Here is a 13,003-nt window from a genome sequence, read left to right as displayed (position 1 = left end):
AAGACTCAAGCTCTTTCTCTTGGGATAATAAAGACCTTTATCATATTTAAACCACATCTCACTCATATCCTATAATAATGGCTGGTGTATGCCTCATTCGAAACCTCTTCAGATGAAATCACTGGTTGATGCAAAACTTAATAAGTGGCTGGCCAAATTTTGCGCTGGTACATTACTTCTTTTTCAAATGATGACTATATACCGGACACTTAAATGACTCTCAATCCACACACATAGCAAGATGTCATCACAATAATCCCTCGCCAGCCCTTTATGTGGTAAATTCTTAAGCCGATTGTGATCTATGAGAAATTTTGTGTAGTCTTAGCGTGTCTGCTTATGTTAAATAAATGATTTACTACACAAAAAAAAAAATTGTGATCAACCAAAATACATAGATGCTATTATACAATGCTTATTTATCTTCTTTTGTATATACAAGGCTTCAAAAGCCATTCACCCTCCGGCTTTTGAGACCTTCTATTTTCTAATGTCTCCTTTTCAGTCTCTTGTTCAATAAACTTCTTCTTTCTTTCTAGTTTGGCACGCCTCTCTGCTAAGATGTCTTGAGGAGGCTTGAAAAATTCGAATCTAGTGAACATCTTGTTGGTATTATCAGTAGCTTTGTGGAAAAAGCCACAGAGCTTGAGTGCATCGATAAATTCAGAGCCAACCTCTTCTGGCTTAACCTGCTTCGAGTTGCTAGATTCAGTAAACCTTGATTTTATTTCTGCTATCCAAAGTTCTCCTCTTGGCGCAAGTATCCTATAAGCTTCCTTGATGAAGTCCAAAAAATTTGTCCCCATTAAAGCTAGGCAGAACACAACTATAGTACATGAATCATTTGGCATGGGAACATTTTTAATGTCTGCCACTTCAATTCTATCGTTTACTTTCTTTAAATCAAAACTTCGAACTTCAATATCTAGCTGCTTTCGTCTTATCTTTTTGTTGTTCTGCTTACCTCTTTTCAAGCTTTGACTGTTATATTGAGTTACGAATTTGTTGACATCGAGCGCCAATTGTGCCTCACCACAACCCATATCAGCAATTACAACTTTTTTATTGGAGAATCCTGGAAGACCTCCAGGCGCATTTACAATTCTCTCTGTGGCCCTGCGTTCAATTTCCTTTACGAATACATTCACGGGATTCTCTGGCCAGCTTTCCACCTGAGACTTAAATCCCTTATGATACTCATCGAAAAGCAGGGGCTGTTCTTTAATTAGTTTCAAGGCGTTGTCAGAACTGATTGTATAGAGCTGCTCATTGATCCACCTGAACCGTGATCCAGAGAGCTTAGCCATCATCTTTTGTTGTAGTGGTGACAAACGTGTATTACTGATTGGGAATATGTCTGTTACATTCTCCAGGCCGTCTTCCTCTTTTTCAAGATCTATTTTCCTTTTTTTCAGGTTACTCTCCCCACTTTCGTCTCTTGTGGTTATATCATCAGCATCTCTGGTTGTAATTGCCTGATCTTTCTTCGATGTTTTGTCGTCCTCTTTTTGTCTTTCTAGTCTTCTTGCTTCTTTTGCTTCCTTTTTACTTTTTTTGGCTTCCTTCTTCGAAATGCCAGTGTCAAGCGCTACATTATCGCTCTTTAAATTCCATCCTTCAACTTGGAATAACGACATTGTCTATGCGATGGCTGTTAGTCTTATTCTATAATAAAAAAAATTTCGTCAGCCCATCAAAAATTCGAGATGCGATACTAAATACAAGAATATAAACACTACCCCGATCTGTCACAACGACATCCTTTAATTTAAAAATCTTGAAGACATCTATGAAAGTGAGCCTACAAATAGACACTACGATACCGATGACAAATGAGCAAGAATTCTGTGATTGATTTTGGGCCTGGAGAAAATCATATTGCATTACGTTTTCCTCACAAATGTTATTATGTTCCTGAGGTATTTCATTTATCTCCATACTTCTCCGAAACAATACCCTTGTTCATTAGCGATATCAACAATAGTCCCTCTTTCAAAGAAATATATGGGCTTCAAGGATCTACTTATGAAAATCTTTTAATCATTAACAATTATCCAATAAGGTCATTTAAAATTTATGGTAAAGTCATTGGTGAATTGTATAAAAATTTTGACGAAGGCGGCAAACAGAACCCAAAAAACTACATAAAGATCACAGTTGATGATTTCTCGAGTGCTATTCACTCTACTGTAACGGTTAATGTTCTGGAATCATTATATCTAACATCTGGATTGACCTTTAATGACTCGTATGGTAAAATTATAGAAGTACGAGGGTATATCACAAATATTCACGCGTCAAGATATATCATTTGTGAATTCCTTAATGTAATAGGCGAGAATGACGATCTAGATATAGAAATTGGTTGTTGGAGAAATATTCTTAAGTTTAGAAATGAGAAACTAATTAGTCCCTGGGTTTATATTCCTTCTTTTGTACCATCGCCTCAACCATTACCCACCTCAATCCTTTCTAAAGCGGACCAAAAACTGAAAAGCTTGCGGCAGAGCTTGCAGCTAACGTCATTTGCGGTTGATCAGAGTATCTTTCTTCCGGAAGACAGTTTGATTGTCGCAGGAAATAGATATGATCGACTAGAGTCTGACTCTGAGGTCGATTCTAGCATCCAAATCATAGATATAAAAGATTCTCCTCTCCAAGTTATTACAGAATTCCAGTTGTCAATTGAGTTTATAACTTGGGTAATAAAAAATAGTTTCAAGACTTTCAAATTAGCCGACATCTACCGAGATGCTACAATTAGTGGTTTGTTGAATAATTTAACTAATGTCAAGTTGATGTCTCTCAATGTTCAGCAGAATGAACAATGTTTTCTAGATCTAAAAAAAGAACTATTTCATTCTATCAGACATGAGCTACAGGTGGATTTCAAGTTAATTTCTGTCACGAAGTCTCAGATGGTTAGACTGAATAACTTACAAATGTTGTACAATCATTTAAGAAAATGCCTCCTCCTAATCAAAACGGCAAAAGAATCCAATAATTCTGACAAAATCCTTAACATACATAATTATTTGTCGAATCTACGATTCGATGACTTCGTTGGTGCCAACGTGAACTATAAATTAGTCAATTCAATTGTCGATTATATCATTAGTAATGATCTCAATGAGGAAAAATTCTGGCGATATGATTCCAGATCTATTCAATGGCTTTATAGTGGTATAGCATAGTATGTGTGAACCTTTGAGGTTAATTTTAGTTCCAGGGAAATTATTCAGGTGTATGGTTTATCTCATTTTTAAGTATGCTTCATGATGGGCGCGGGTAAAGCCGAACCTGCGCATAAGCTTTTTGGTATCATTTCATAGATTATATTAAATGTCAAAATTACTAGCTTTATTTGCTTGATCTAGGTGGTTTAATAATGTCTGTAGCACCTATAACATGTCATATATTGGACACCACAAGAGGGAAACCTGCAAGGGATGTTAACTGTCAACTTTTTTTTTTATCTCCATTGATTAGCAATCCTAGTGAAGAAGGGGCCTATGAGCTTAATGCGGATGTTAAGCCGTTTGCTATGAATAGGACTGACAAAGATGGAAGGATTAAGAACTGGGTTTTGAGTCCTAATCTAGATGCTGTCACAAAAACAAAGCTAGGGATCGAAGGTGACTATAAATGGGACACATTGAGCCCAGGAATATACAAAATTAAGTTCCTAACGGGTAAGTATTTTTATGACACTCAACAGACAGCTAATCGTACCTTCTTCCCCTTTGTCGAAATCGTATTTCAGATAGATAATCCTCCGGATCTCCATTATCATATTCCATTGCTATTATCCAACCATAGTTATACTACATATCGCGGAAGCTGAGCTAATGCAACGTGTTATCAAATCTAACATTATATAAAATATTAATAAAAGAATTGTGTATTGTCCTGTGAGTCTTCGTGAACAAGCATTTCGTTACATTTGTAACTATTGAGTTCTGTCTTGATCTTGTTAACTTCAGATGCTTCCGTCAAAGTATAATGAGTAACACACTTGTTGTATCGTTTATACATTTCAGCAGGGAATGTTTCGTTGATTGATATCTTATTTGAAAACAGCACCTTCTTGTTTCCAGATGCTGAATTAACTTTCTTTAGTATTGAAGAAGTAGCTGACCGAGGAGTTGAAATAAATTCGATAGAGGCCAAATCTTCAAACTTTTTGACGTTCACTTCAATAAAATTGCATCCTTTGAATTGCTCCACATATTTCAAATGAGCGGGTAGGCTCCTCTTCTGATACTCAGGTAAATCATTGAAAACAGAGTTCAATTGTTGGCTATTCAACACAATCGTCTCGTCGTTGAAGTCCGATTCCTGCAAGGGAACAGGAATCTCTTTAGAATTATCTTTTATCTCGGTGTTTGAGCTTTGGTCTTCGAATTCTGGCCAAAAAAATTCCTCTTGTATAAACCTTATGTTATCGTCAACATAAGATTCTTCTGTACTGCTGTTATCTGACCTGTCCACTTCAATGGGCATATCCTTTATTTGCTGATCCTCGATTTGATCGCGTGTTAGCTCGTCATCTTTTAGGAATGGTTCGTTCAACTTACTATGCAAGCCAATATCGACAGGAGAAGCATCATCTTGCTCGAGTCTTTCGTCGAACTCGTGCAAGACTTCGTCAAGCATGTTACTTTCTGAATCCAAGACCGAGAGCTTAGGAAGAGTAAGAGGTTCTGCAATTTGAAATGAATTTGATATTTGGAATGTTTCATCCTCAAGCAATCTTTGAGAAGAACCCACTTTACCCAGCTGATATTCATTTTCCTTAGGGTCTCTACCAACCTTCAAGTTACTTAACAGAAATGATTTTTTAAATTTGTTGGCAGTATCTCGAGTTCTTGATTGCTTACTTTGAAACGATATCCTTTCAGTCTTTTGCGCTCTCGCTTCTGAAACCTCTTTCTTTCCAGTTAACTTACTCCACAACAATTTGAAGTTCGCAATCGATGGGGATTTCTTCTTATCACTAGAGAAATAAACAGATGACCTCTTAGTAGGCTGCTCAATTGGAGAGGACTTGGCAACCTTGGTTGTCTTCTTAGAAGGAACTTGTGGCGGGGAAGGTCCTTTAGGTGACTTCGATGTTTCTCCAACAAGTTCCATAGAAAGTAGCATGGATGAAACTGGCTTCTGTAGAGACCTGTTGTGCGTTTCGTATTCATTAGAGCTCGAATCTTGGGCAGCATGGATTTCAGAAGCAGTTGGAGAAGTTGGCGTTGAATTATTGCTAAAAAAAGCTGTTTGATCACTCCTGTCCAATGCAGAACTTTGAATAATCTCTTTTGGTGAATCATCTTTCTCAACCCTTTCAGCAGAAATACTCTCTTTTGGTGAAGCCATTTTAAACTCATTTTCTTGTACTTTCGATATCGAATTGAAAGAAGAAATAGAAGAGCTCGCGCGGTGATGTCTCTTAATTTTGCTTTTATCTATCACTTCAATATCGCCTCTCGGAGGCACCTCTGTCTGCGTATCATTGATGAACTTAGTAACATCTTGCTCTGTCTCATAAAATGTCTCTGACTTCGAAGAGCTGTCTGAACTTTCTGATTTCATATCCTCTAACTTTATTTCCTCATGATCGTTAGTCGATTCTTCGGGTTTCTGTTCCAAGTGGGATGACTTAGAATCTTCAATATCGCCTGAATCAGTAACCTGGATATCTCGTTTTGCTTCTACTGAGGACAGGGTAGTCAGGCTAGTCCGTGCATTAGCATTTTTTGCTCTATAATCATACTCCTGAGATTCTGTCATAGTATCTCTATCCTCTGAGGAATTGTTAAAACTTTCACCATCTGAACCCGTATTTTGCAATTTCCCATTGCTTGGACTACAACTTTCTTCTTCAATTAAACCGATGGAAATCGGGATCTCATTTTTCATTGTCTCATCAGAGTCTTCGTCAGAAATTTGATTTTGCGCTTCTTCATCTACTTCTTCCCCGATCCTTTCTTTTTCTCTTATTTCTTCAGATTCAATTTTATCTTCAATAATACTTATAGTGTCCATGACTTCCGATTTACTTTCAGCATCTGGAGCTATGTTATTCTCCAGTTCATGGTTATCACTGATGACATCCAAATCCTTGTCTAACCTATTCAGCCCTTCTAAACCTTTCTGCTTATTTTGTACAGCTTCATCGTCTACATCTTTATTCTCCTTAAGAATATCTTCAGGATACCCTTTAACGTCCGCAGCTTTACGTGAGTCTCCCTCGTTATGAGAAACCGATCCATCATAAATCTTTTTGTCAGCAATTTCGTGAGTAAGATTTTGAGAACCAATTTCCAACTCGGAAGCCTTGCCTTCGTGCTCACACTCACTTTCGAGCAGATTATGATCGACAGCTTCCGAGAAATAATCCAGACTTTCACCATCATCATTGCTGTCATTTTGAGATACTGTTATATTCGACGACGTTTCATAAGAAGAAGACAGATTGTCTTTTGTATTATAGTCATCTGATTTGGCCTTACTTGCAATGTTGTCTTCGCTGATTTCGTTCAAAGTGGATAAGTTAAAGTCCTCGGTCTCCGTAGAATGATCCGATTTTAAGTCGAGGTATACTTCATGACTTTCTTCGCTTGTGTTAATTGACGTACTTGGTGTATTGGAAGAGCTATTGTTCAACTTATAATTAAACAAACTTGAAGTCGTGGAATCAGATGACTTTAAAACATCATCTGTCAAAGAGCCTAAAGATCCATTCTTTAAGAGTAAATTTGTCGACTGTAATTTTTGTGTCCCATTATCACTTAGACTAGCTGAGCTCCCACTAGTGAGAGCAATGTTGGTGTTAATATCCAGTTTGCTTGATCTCAAGTTCTTAGCCAAGTTATGCTTATTTCTGTTCGTTAAGCTTCTAAAAGATGCACTTCTTGGAACGCCAGGCAGCAAGGGTGACGCAGAAGAAGTAGATGTCATTGATGAAGCCCTAGAATTTGACTCATTAGACTTACTACGAGCGAGATGATTATTCATTTGGTCATTCGACCTCGTTTGAGTTTGAAGTTTGAAAGGCTTACTTCTTTTAGAACGTGAGCTTCTCGGACGAAACACTTCACCATTCGGAAAGTAATAGATTCCCGTCCCTGTTTTATGATATTGTTCAAAATTTTTAGAATCAAGCAGATCAAGTCGTGGAGTGCCTTGAAATCCAACAGGTGATTTTTTAGATGATTTCTTCAAGAATTTGTCCTCCACCGTAATAAGATTATCAGTAGACATACTTCTAATGCTCAATTTCCCAGTTGAGCAAGTGGTCGACGATGAACTTATCGAACTTCTTCTAGAAGACGATCTTTCTTGCATTTGTCGGGATTATTAAAATAGAAGCGATTGTAGCGATTGTATGTTTTGAAGTTCTAGTAAAATAAGTCGCTTTTGATCATTGAACGTTATGTTGAAGCTGAAAAATAATGCAGCTTTAATAACTGATTTGGCATAAACTGAAAGACGAAAGTACTAAAAGTAATAATGTCCACGAAGGTTACTTGTTATCAGTAAATTAATGACAAATGCACTTTCCTCTTTACTCCTAATATTGCTAATAGTGACCTTCTGAAAGAATAACTTTTGCCTAAGTTGAATTCTTTTCAAATTTTGTTCCCAGCTTATTATTGCTTCTCTGGCCCAACGAAATCACACTGGAATGTAGGAAGGATAACTTGTGGCCTGAGCTACTTAGATAAACGGAGATGAATGAAAGCGAATGAATCCGATAATCCCTTTTTCCTGTTAATTCAATTACTGTTGGTGTAGGGAAGACAGGGGATTCTAAGGGATTAACCACGAGAACGCTACAAATAATCTTAAGATACACTACAGTTACGTTTTTGGATACCTCATAAGATATGGCTGACAATCACGACATGTCGCGCTGGCTGTAAGTTAAATTGTCAGTGCGACAGGCTGAGCTACACGACATTCTATTGTAATTCTCCAGTAGCTTCAAATATGATTCATTTAAAGAGGCTTTGAATAACATGGTGTTTTCACAATAATCGTTCGTACAGTTCATCAATAATTCAGATAGCTTTTAAGCTTTTAACTTTTCAACCTTAAAAATGTCGTCTTTGACCCGCCTCGTATAGCTTTCTACATTTCTTGACGGAAGCTACCGGGCTAAAATTTTCTAAATTTGTGATACTAATCTCCTAATTCGTACGACATGGTTATGTGCGTACAACCTTTTAGCCCACAAAAGTTCTTTGTGTTACTACATACAGGCAGGTACAGGATATGGGGATATTACTTAGGCAAGAAGGAGGAAAGCCGCACACCAACCGATATAGTGATTAATATACGATAGGAAGTATTGCTAGTGTTATTCACTTCGAAAATAGGAACACACACAGATGCATGAAAGCTAAAAGGAAAAAAAGTTGAGTTGAAATACTCGGCGCTATACGTCATTCTATTTGGAAACTGATGGGGTCCCTCGGAGTAGGCAATTACGACTTTTGACGGTATCTCTCGTACGAGGTTGCAAAAAGAAGTTTGCAAAAGCGAAAATCATCTTACAAAGCTATTATTGTGTCATTATCTGTTTATTAGGAGTAAACTCATTTAGATACATCCTGATAGGCTGAAGTTTTTTGCATAGGTAGTTAAGGCGATGAACTTGATCCTTATCGCCGTTACTTTGAATAGTTTTGGAGTAATATCCCATATTCTTTCTTATAATGATCAGAACATCAATGAAATGCTTTCAACTCACAACCGAGGTTCTATCAAAAGCAATGATATAGAGCTGTTACCAGTTGATTTTGACAAGCTCAGTACATTCTCTTCGAAAAAGAGAGCGCACAGCGACGCTCAAGTCGGTACATGTTTGAGTGTAGCCGACAGGGCCCTTACATCTAGGTCTAAATCTAAAGTTTTAGGCCCAGACCATCTTAACCTTAGTTTACTAGCCACCCACGACAAAACTAATAACACAACAATGTCAAGCATAAATTATTTTGAGGAATATCTTAAATTCATGTCCAAAAATGGAAAATATGTACCTAAAGGTGGCCAATACAAACTTAGAAGGAAGAACTCTAAAACTTATCTGGCGAGGTCTGGAAAAAGAGGAAGTTCTAACGATCACCAGCTCCCGGTCAGTAATATGCTCAGCACTATAGATTTAGAAGAGGATAGTTACGTTGGAAAAGACACTATAATAGACGTTGACAGTTTTGTCAATTATTTGGTTGAGAAGCAAGGTTTCGAAAAAGAATCACTTGATTTTATTATTTTTAACGAATTGGACTATGGGCTCGATGAAATTGATAGAGAACTAAAAAAGATTAAAGACCGCCAAAAAGAGGCGGCCAAAAATATTGAGATCGGTGGAGAAGTATATCGCGGAGAAGCACTACTGTTGAATAAACCTACTATCCCCTTGCTAATTTTGGTCGCCATTATTAATATTTCTTGTTGTTCCCGAGTTCTCTAAAACTTCAACATTAGTCAGTGATAGCCTCCACATGATCAACATTAATACAGTTTGATAAGGACTGAATTTAGATCCAATGTATTTCACATATTCATCATGAAGAGGTACCCAGTCTCTTTTATTACCTTTAGTGTTGTCAAATTTAGATTTCTTTTTTAATAAAATTTTAATTTCGTCAATTTTGTTCAATTCTATCTTTGCGCTTTCCAATACATCTTTCCTTCTTAATATATATCGCGACATTCCTCTGGCGACTCCTAAGTCATCGTGAGCAAACACATCCATCTCATTTAAAGTGAAAATTGCAAACATCTTTGCAGACCATTCACCAATCCCTTTAAGAAGCATCAACTCCTTAATTACCTCATCTAACAGGCTCTCATTATAGAAACTCGGTTTTGATAATCTAGAGTTAGGATCACAAAACACTTCACTGATATGAAAAATATATTTAGCTTTTTGGTTTGATAACCCAGCACTTCTTAAATCCTCAGCAGACTTCTTCAATGTCTCTTTTGGATTAACTTTTCCACTCTCAAATAAGTTTCTGAATTTTTGTTCAATGGACTTTGCGGCTGATCCACTGATCTGCTGACTGATAACAGAAGAAACCAACGCATACCAGTACTTTAATATTGTTTCTGACTCAGATTCTTTAGGGAAACGGGAGCTCTCCTCTTTAAATTGAACAAAATTTCTATGCACTATCACTGGATATAATGATGGATCTTTTTCAAGAATATACTTTACTCCTTTAATAAACTCTGGTCGATGAAACTGAACAAATTCCTGTGGAAGGCTAGAATCTTTAGGCACTTTTATGTGACCCAAAATGTCTTCAAGATGAACTTTGGGTTTCTTTGGAGATATGTTTTTTGGCTTTTTCGTCGTCTTCGTAACCTTTTTAACTTCTATCTTGAGACTGTTCGATGCATTTGATATACTTTTCGCTGTGGTCAAAAGACTCGTCGATCTAGTTATTGCCATATTTGAAAGCCTAAAAAGTCAAGGAATTACACTTGGCAGAACCAAGATCTAGTAGCAAGCTCCAAATGATCTTCTACCTATTTTCGCAATGAGCAGCAGCTTTTGGATGACAAAACCTCGATCTCACACTCAATAATAAGCCTGCATAGCACAAATAATCTACAGATCCTATTTTTGAATGTTTATCAATAGACATATTGGATTTATATTCCATGCCAATGTCTGATGGTAAGCCATTCAGGGGATTAGCATTCTGCTGTACTGGGATACCCTCTAAGGAGAGAGAAGAAATCGCGGAAAAGACAGTAAGGTTAGGCGGAAAACATTACAGTGATTTAATGAGTGATGTTCACTATCTTTTAGTAGGTAATAGAGACACGGATAAGTACACGTATTGTATTCGAAATCGACATGACATCAAATTTCTTCGCCTGGATGCAATTCATGAAATGTACGACAAGTGGATACGGGGAGAGGATGTGGTAATAAGTAATTTCAGATTACCCATTTTCGATGACATGACAATATGTCTTTCGAGATTTGATACGGATGGATTTTCAGATCTCTTCAAGGCAGAACATAGAAAATTCTCTGATTACGCGACCTTCTTTGACTTGAATAACCTAGCAAAGTTGATTACTCAAGAAGGGGGCAAAATCACGGAGTCTTTAACAACATCACATACATGCATAGTTACCTCAGAAGAGAAAGGTAAACGATTTTTAAAAGCTAATGAATGGAGAATACCAGTAGTCCATCCAATATGGATATTTGACTCGATTTTGAGGGGAGCTGGATTAAGCTTTGATGACTATTTCTTGGATTCAAAATGTTTCAATGGCTGTAATGTTTGGAGCAAATTGATTGGAACTAAGGACCAAGACTTTAAGGAAGATAAAAATATAGACAAATCCCGAATTAAGTTACGCCACACAACGGATATTTGGAACTCCATTATGGGTCAGGCCAAAGGTCGCTCGAATTTTCTAACAAAAGATTCAGCATGGGAAGAACTAATAGAGGAAGAAGATAAAACTACATTAAACGAAACACATGAAGCTACCAATGAGGTGAAAAAGGGGTTGTTCCTGAATCAAACTTTTTTATTAGTTGGATTTACTGATGCGCAAGTTTCATTGATCTCTAGGGTAGTTGAGAGCAATAATGGCGAAGTTACTTCAGAACTTACTCATCGAAATATTTCATATATAGCGATTCCTGCGGAAAAGGGACTGCAGTCGTCGCATATGTTGAGAATACTCCCACCATCTATTAAAGAGAGAGTGACGAAAGGTTCTTTAAAAGTGGTGACAGAATGGTTCATTGAAAGATCAATCTTTTATAACAGAATTGTGTTAGACTCTTGGTGCTTTCCACTAAGTGGTATTGTTAAAACAGCTCGAAGGTTTAAAGTATGTATTAGTGGTTTCACTGGCATAGAACTATTACATGTCGAAAAGTTGGTCAAATATATGGGACTCACCTATTGTGACACTCTAACAAGCAGTCGAGACCTTTTGGTCGTCAATATTAATGTCTTTAAGCTGTCGCTTGTAAAGAATTCGCCTATTTTGTTCGAGTATAAATTCAATGATATCATTAGCTGTCCAGTATATAAGTCGGGTGTTTCGTCCGTCTCGACACTAGCTACGAAGAATAAAGTAAATGCGGCTAAGCAATGGAAAATTCCAGTAGTGTCCATAGCCTTTTTATGGGAAGCATTACAACTTTCTATTGGAAAGACTGATTTGCAAATTCCCCGCGTGATGGATTACGCATGGTGTTTATACGCACCTGTTGGCCATAGTAAGGAGTTCTCGCTAGCAGAGTTCGCCGAGCGCCAGCAGACTATCACAGAACCTTTGACACCAAAGAAGCGACCGCGGGACGAAAATGTGAAGGTGACATTACCTTCCCCTAGAAATGGAAACAAGAAACACAAATATGGGCGATTGTCAGGTAATCCGTCCCCAAAATCTCTCACAGCAGATCTTCATGATGCTCAACTGAACATTGAAGCTGATGTTACTAATCCGGATGAACAAGAACCTCTAACTCAGGTTAAATATGGGCAAGTAGAGCCAGATGGGAATGATCTGTTAATTCAAAAGCTTACATCTGAACAACAGCAACTGAATAGCAGGCGTCTAAGGCGTAGGCGTTAAATACTTGAGCCATCGTTTTCATAATATCTATTACCACAGCATCATACTACTATTTACATCATGTAGATTGTTCTTTCGCAGCCGTGTTCTTGCACACTAGGTTTGTAACCCTATTGGCTGTCGTGTTTGATGTCAACTTTGCCTATCATAAAAGTTGCCGCATACCGTACTTTTGAGTTTGGCACTCCCATAGGGCGGTATAGCCATTGCCCTGAACATTATAGGTGCAAAGGATGTAGAAGCGTCTTTGTGCCATTTCCTTACAGACGCATTTGAAAATTTTCACCCTTGAGGTTTCAGTATAAAATCAAAAAAAATTTTCTGTACATTTCTCTAGAACAATTTAGTACTTTAGACAAGTTAAATAGATAGTCAAAAT

The 13,003-nt window shown here is 37.4% G+C and overlaps 6 protein-coding genes across 6 annotated transcripts; 3 read left to right on the top strand and 3 right to left on the bottom strand.

The window, feature by feature from the left end:
- Positions 1-419: 419 nt before the first annotated feature.
- On the bottom strand, positions 420-1,637 carry RRP8 (25S rRNA (adenine645-N1)-methyltransferase; the record flags this gene model as incomplete). The annotated part of the gene is made up of 1 exon (XM_062953334.1): positions 420-1,637. The coding sequence occupies one exon, from the start codon at positions 1,635-1,637 to the stop codon at positions 420-422; it is 1,218 nt and encodes a 405-aa protein (XP_062810147.1).
- Positions 1,638-1,832: 195 nt separating this feature from the next.
- STN1 (Stn1p) lies at positions 1,833-3,194 on the top strand (the record flags this gene model as incomplete). Its single annotated transcript, XM_062953333.1, has 1 exon — positions 1,833-3,194. One exon carries the CDS (start codon positions 1,833-1,835, stop codon positions 3,192-3,194), a length of 1,362 nt encoding a protein of 453 aa, XP_062810146.1.
- A 194-nt stretch (positions 3,195-3,388) lies between these two features.
- Positions 3,389-3,844, top strand: PRCAT00003406001 (uncharacterized protein; the record flags this gene model as incomplete). Its single annotated transcript, XM_062953331.1, has 1 exon — positions 3,389-3,844. The coding sequence occupies one exon, from the start codon at positions 3,389-3,391 to the stop codon at positions 3,842-3,844; it is 456 nt and encodes a 151-aa protein (XP_062810145.1).
- Positions 3,845-3,885: 41 nt separating this feature from the next.
- Positions 3,886-7,341, bottom strand: PRCAT00003405001 (uncharacterized protein; the record flags this gene model as incomplete). Its single annotated transcript, XM_062953330.1, has 1 exon — positions 3,886-7,341. The coding sequence occupies one exon, from the start codon at positions 7,339-7,341 to the stop codon at positions 3,886-3,888; it is 3,456 nt and encodes a 1,151-aa protein (XP_062810144.1).
- Positions 7,342-9,421: 2,080 nt separating this feature from the next.
- PRCAT00003404001 (DNA-3-methyladenine glycosylase II) lies at positions 9,422-10,459 on the bottom strand (the record flags this gene model as incomplete). The annotated part of the gene is made up of 1 exon (XM_062953329.1): positions 9,422-10,459. One exon carries the CDS (start codon positions 10,457-10,459, stop codon positions 9,422-9,424), a length of 1,038 nt encoding a protein of 345 aa, XP_062810143.1.
- Positions 10,460-10,671: 212 nt separating this feature from the next.
- Positions 10,672-12,624, top strand: PRCAT00003403001 (protein kinase activating protein; the record flags this gene model as incomplete). Its single annotated transcript, XM_062953328.1, has 1 exon — positions 10,672-12,624. The coding sequence occupies one exon, from the start codon at positions 10,672-10,674 to the stop codon at positions 12,622-12,624; it is 1,953 nt and encodes a 650-aa protein (XP_062810142.1).
- Between the last annotated feature and the right edge of the window lie 379 nt (positions 12,625-13,003).

Source organism: Priceomyces carsonii, assembly GCF_900007245.1.
Source record: "Priceomyces carsonii strain CBS4050 genome assembly, scaffold: Debaryomyces_carsonii_scaffold_3, whole genome shotgun sequence".
NCBI classification, from domain to species: Eukaryota; Fungi; Ascomycota; class Pichiomycetes; order Serinales; family Debaryomycetaceae; genus Priceomyces; species Priceomyces carsonii.
Note: the sequence above shows the minus strand (reverse complement) of the source record. Positions and strands in the feature narration are given on the sequence as shown.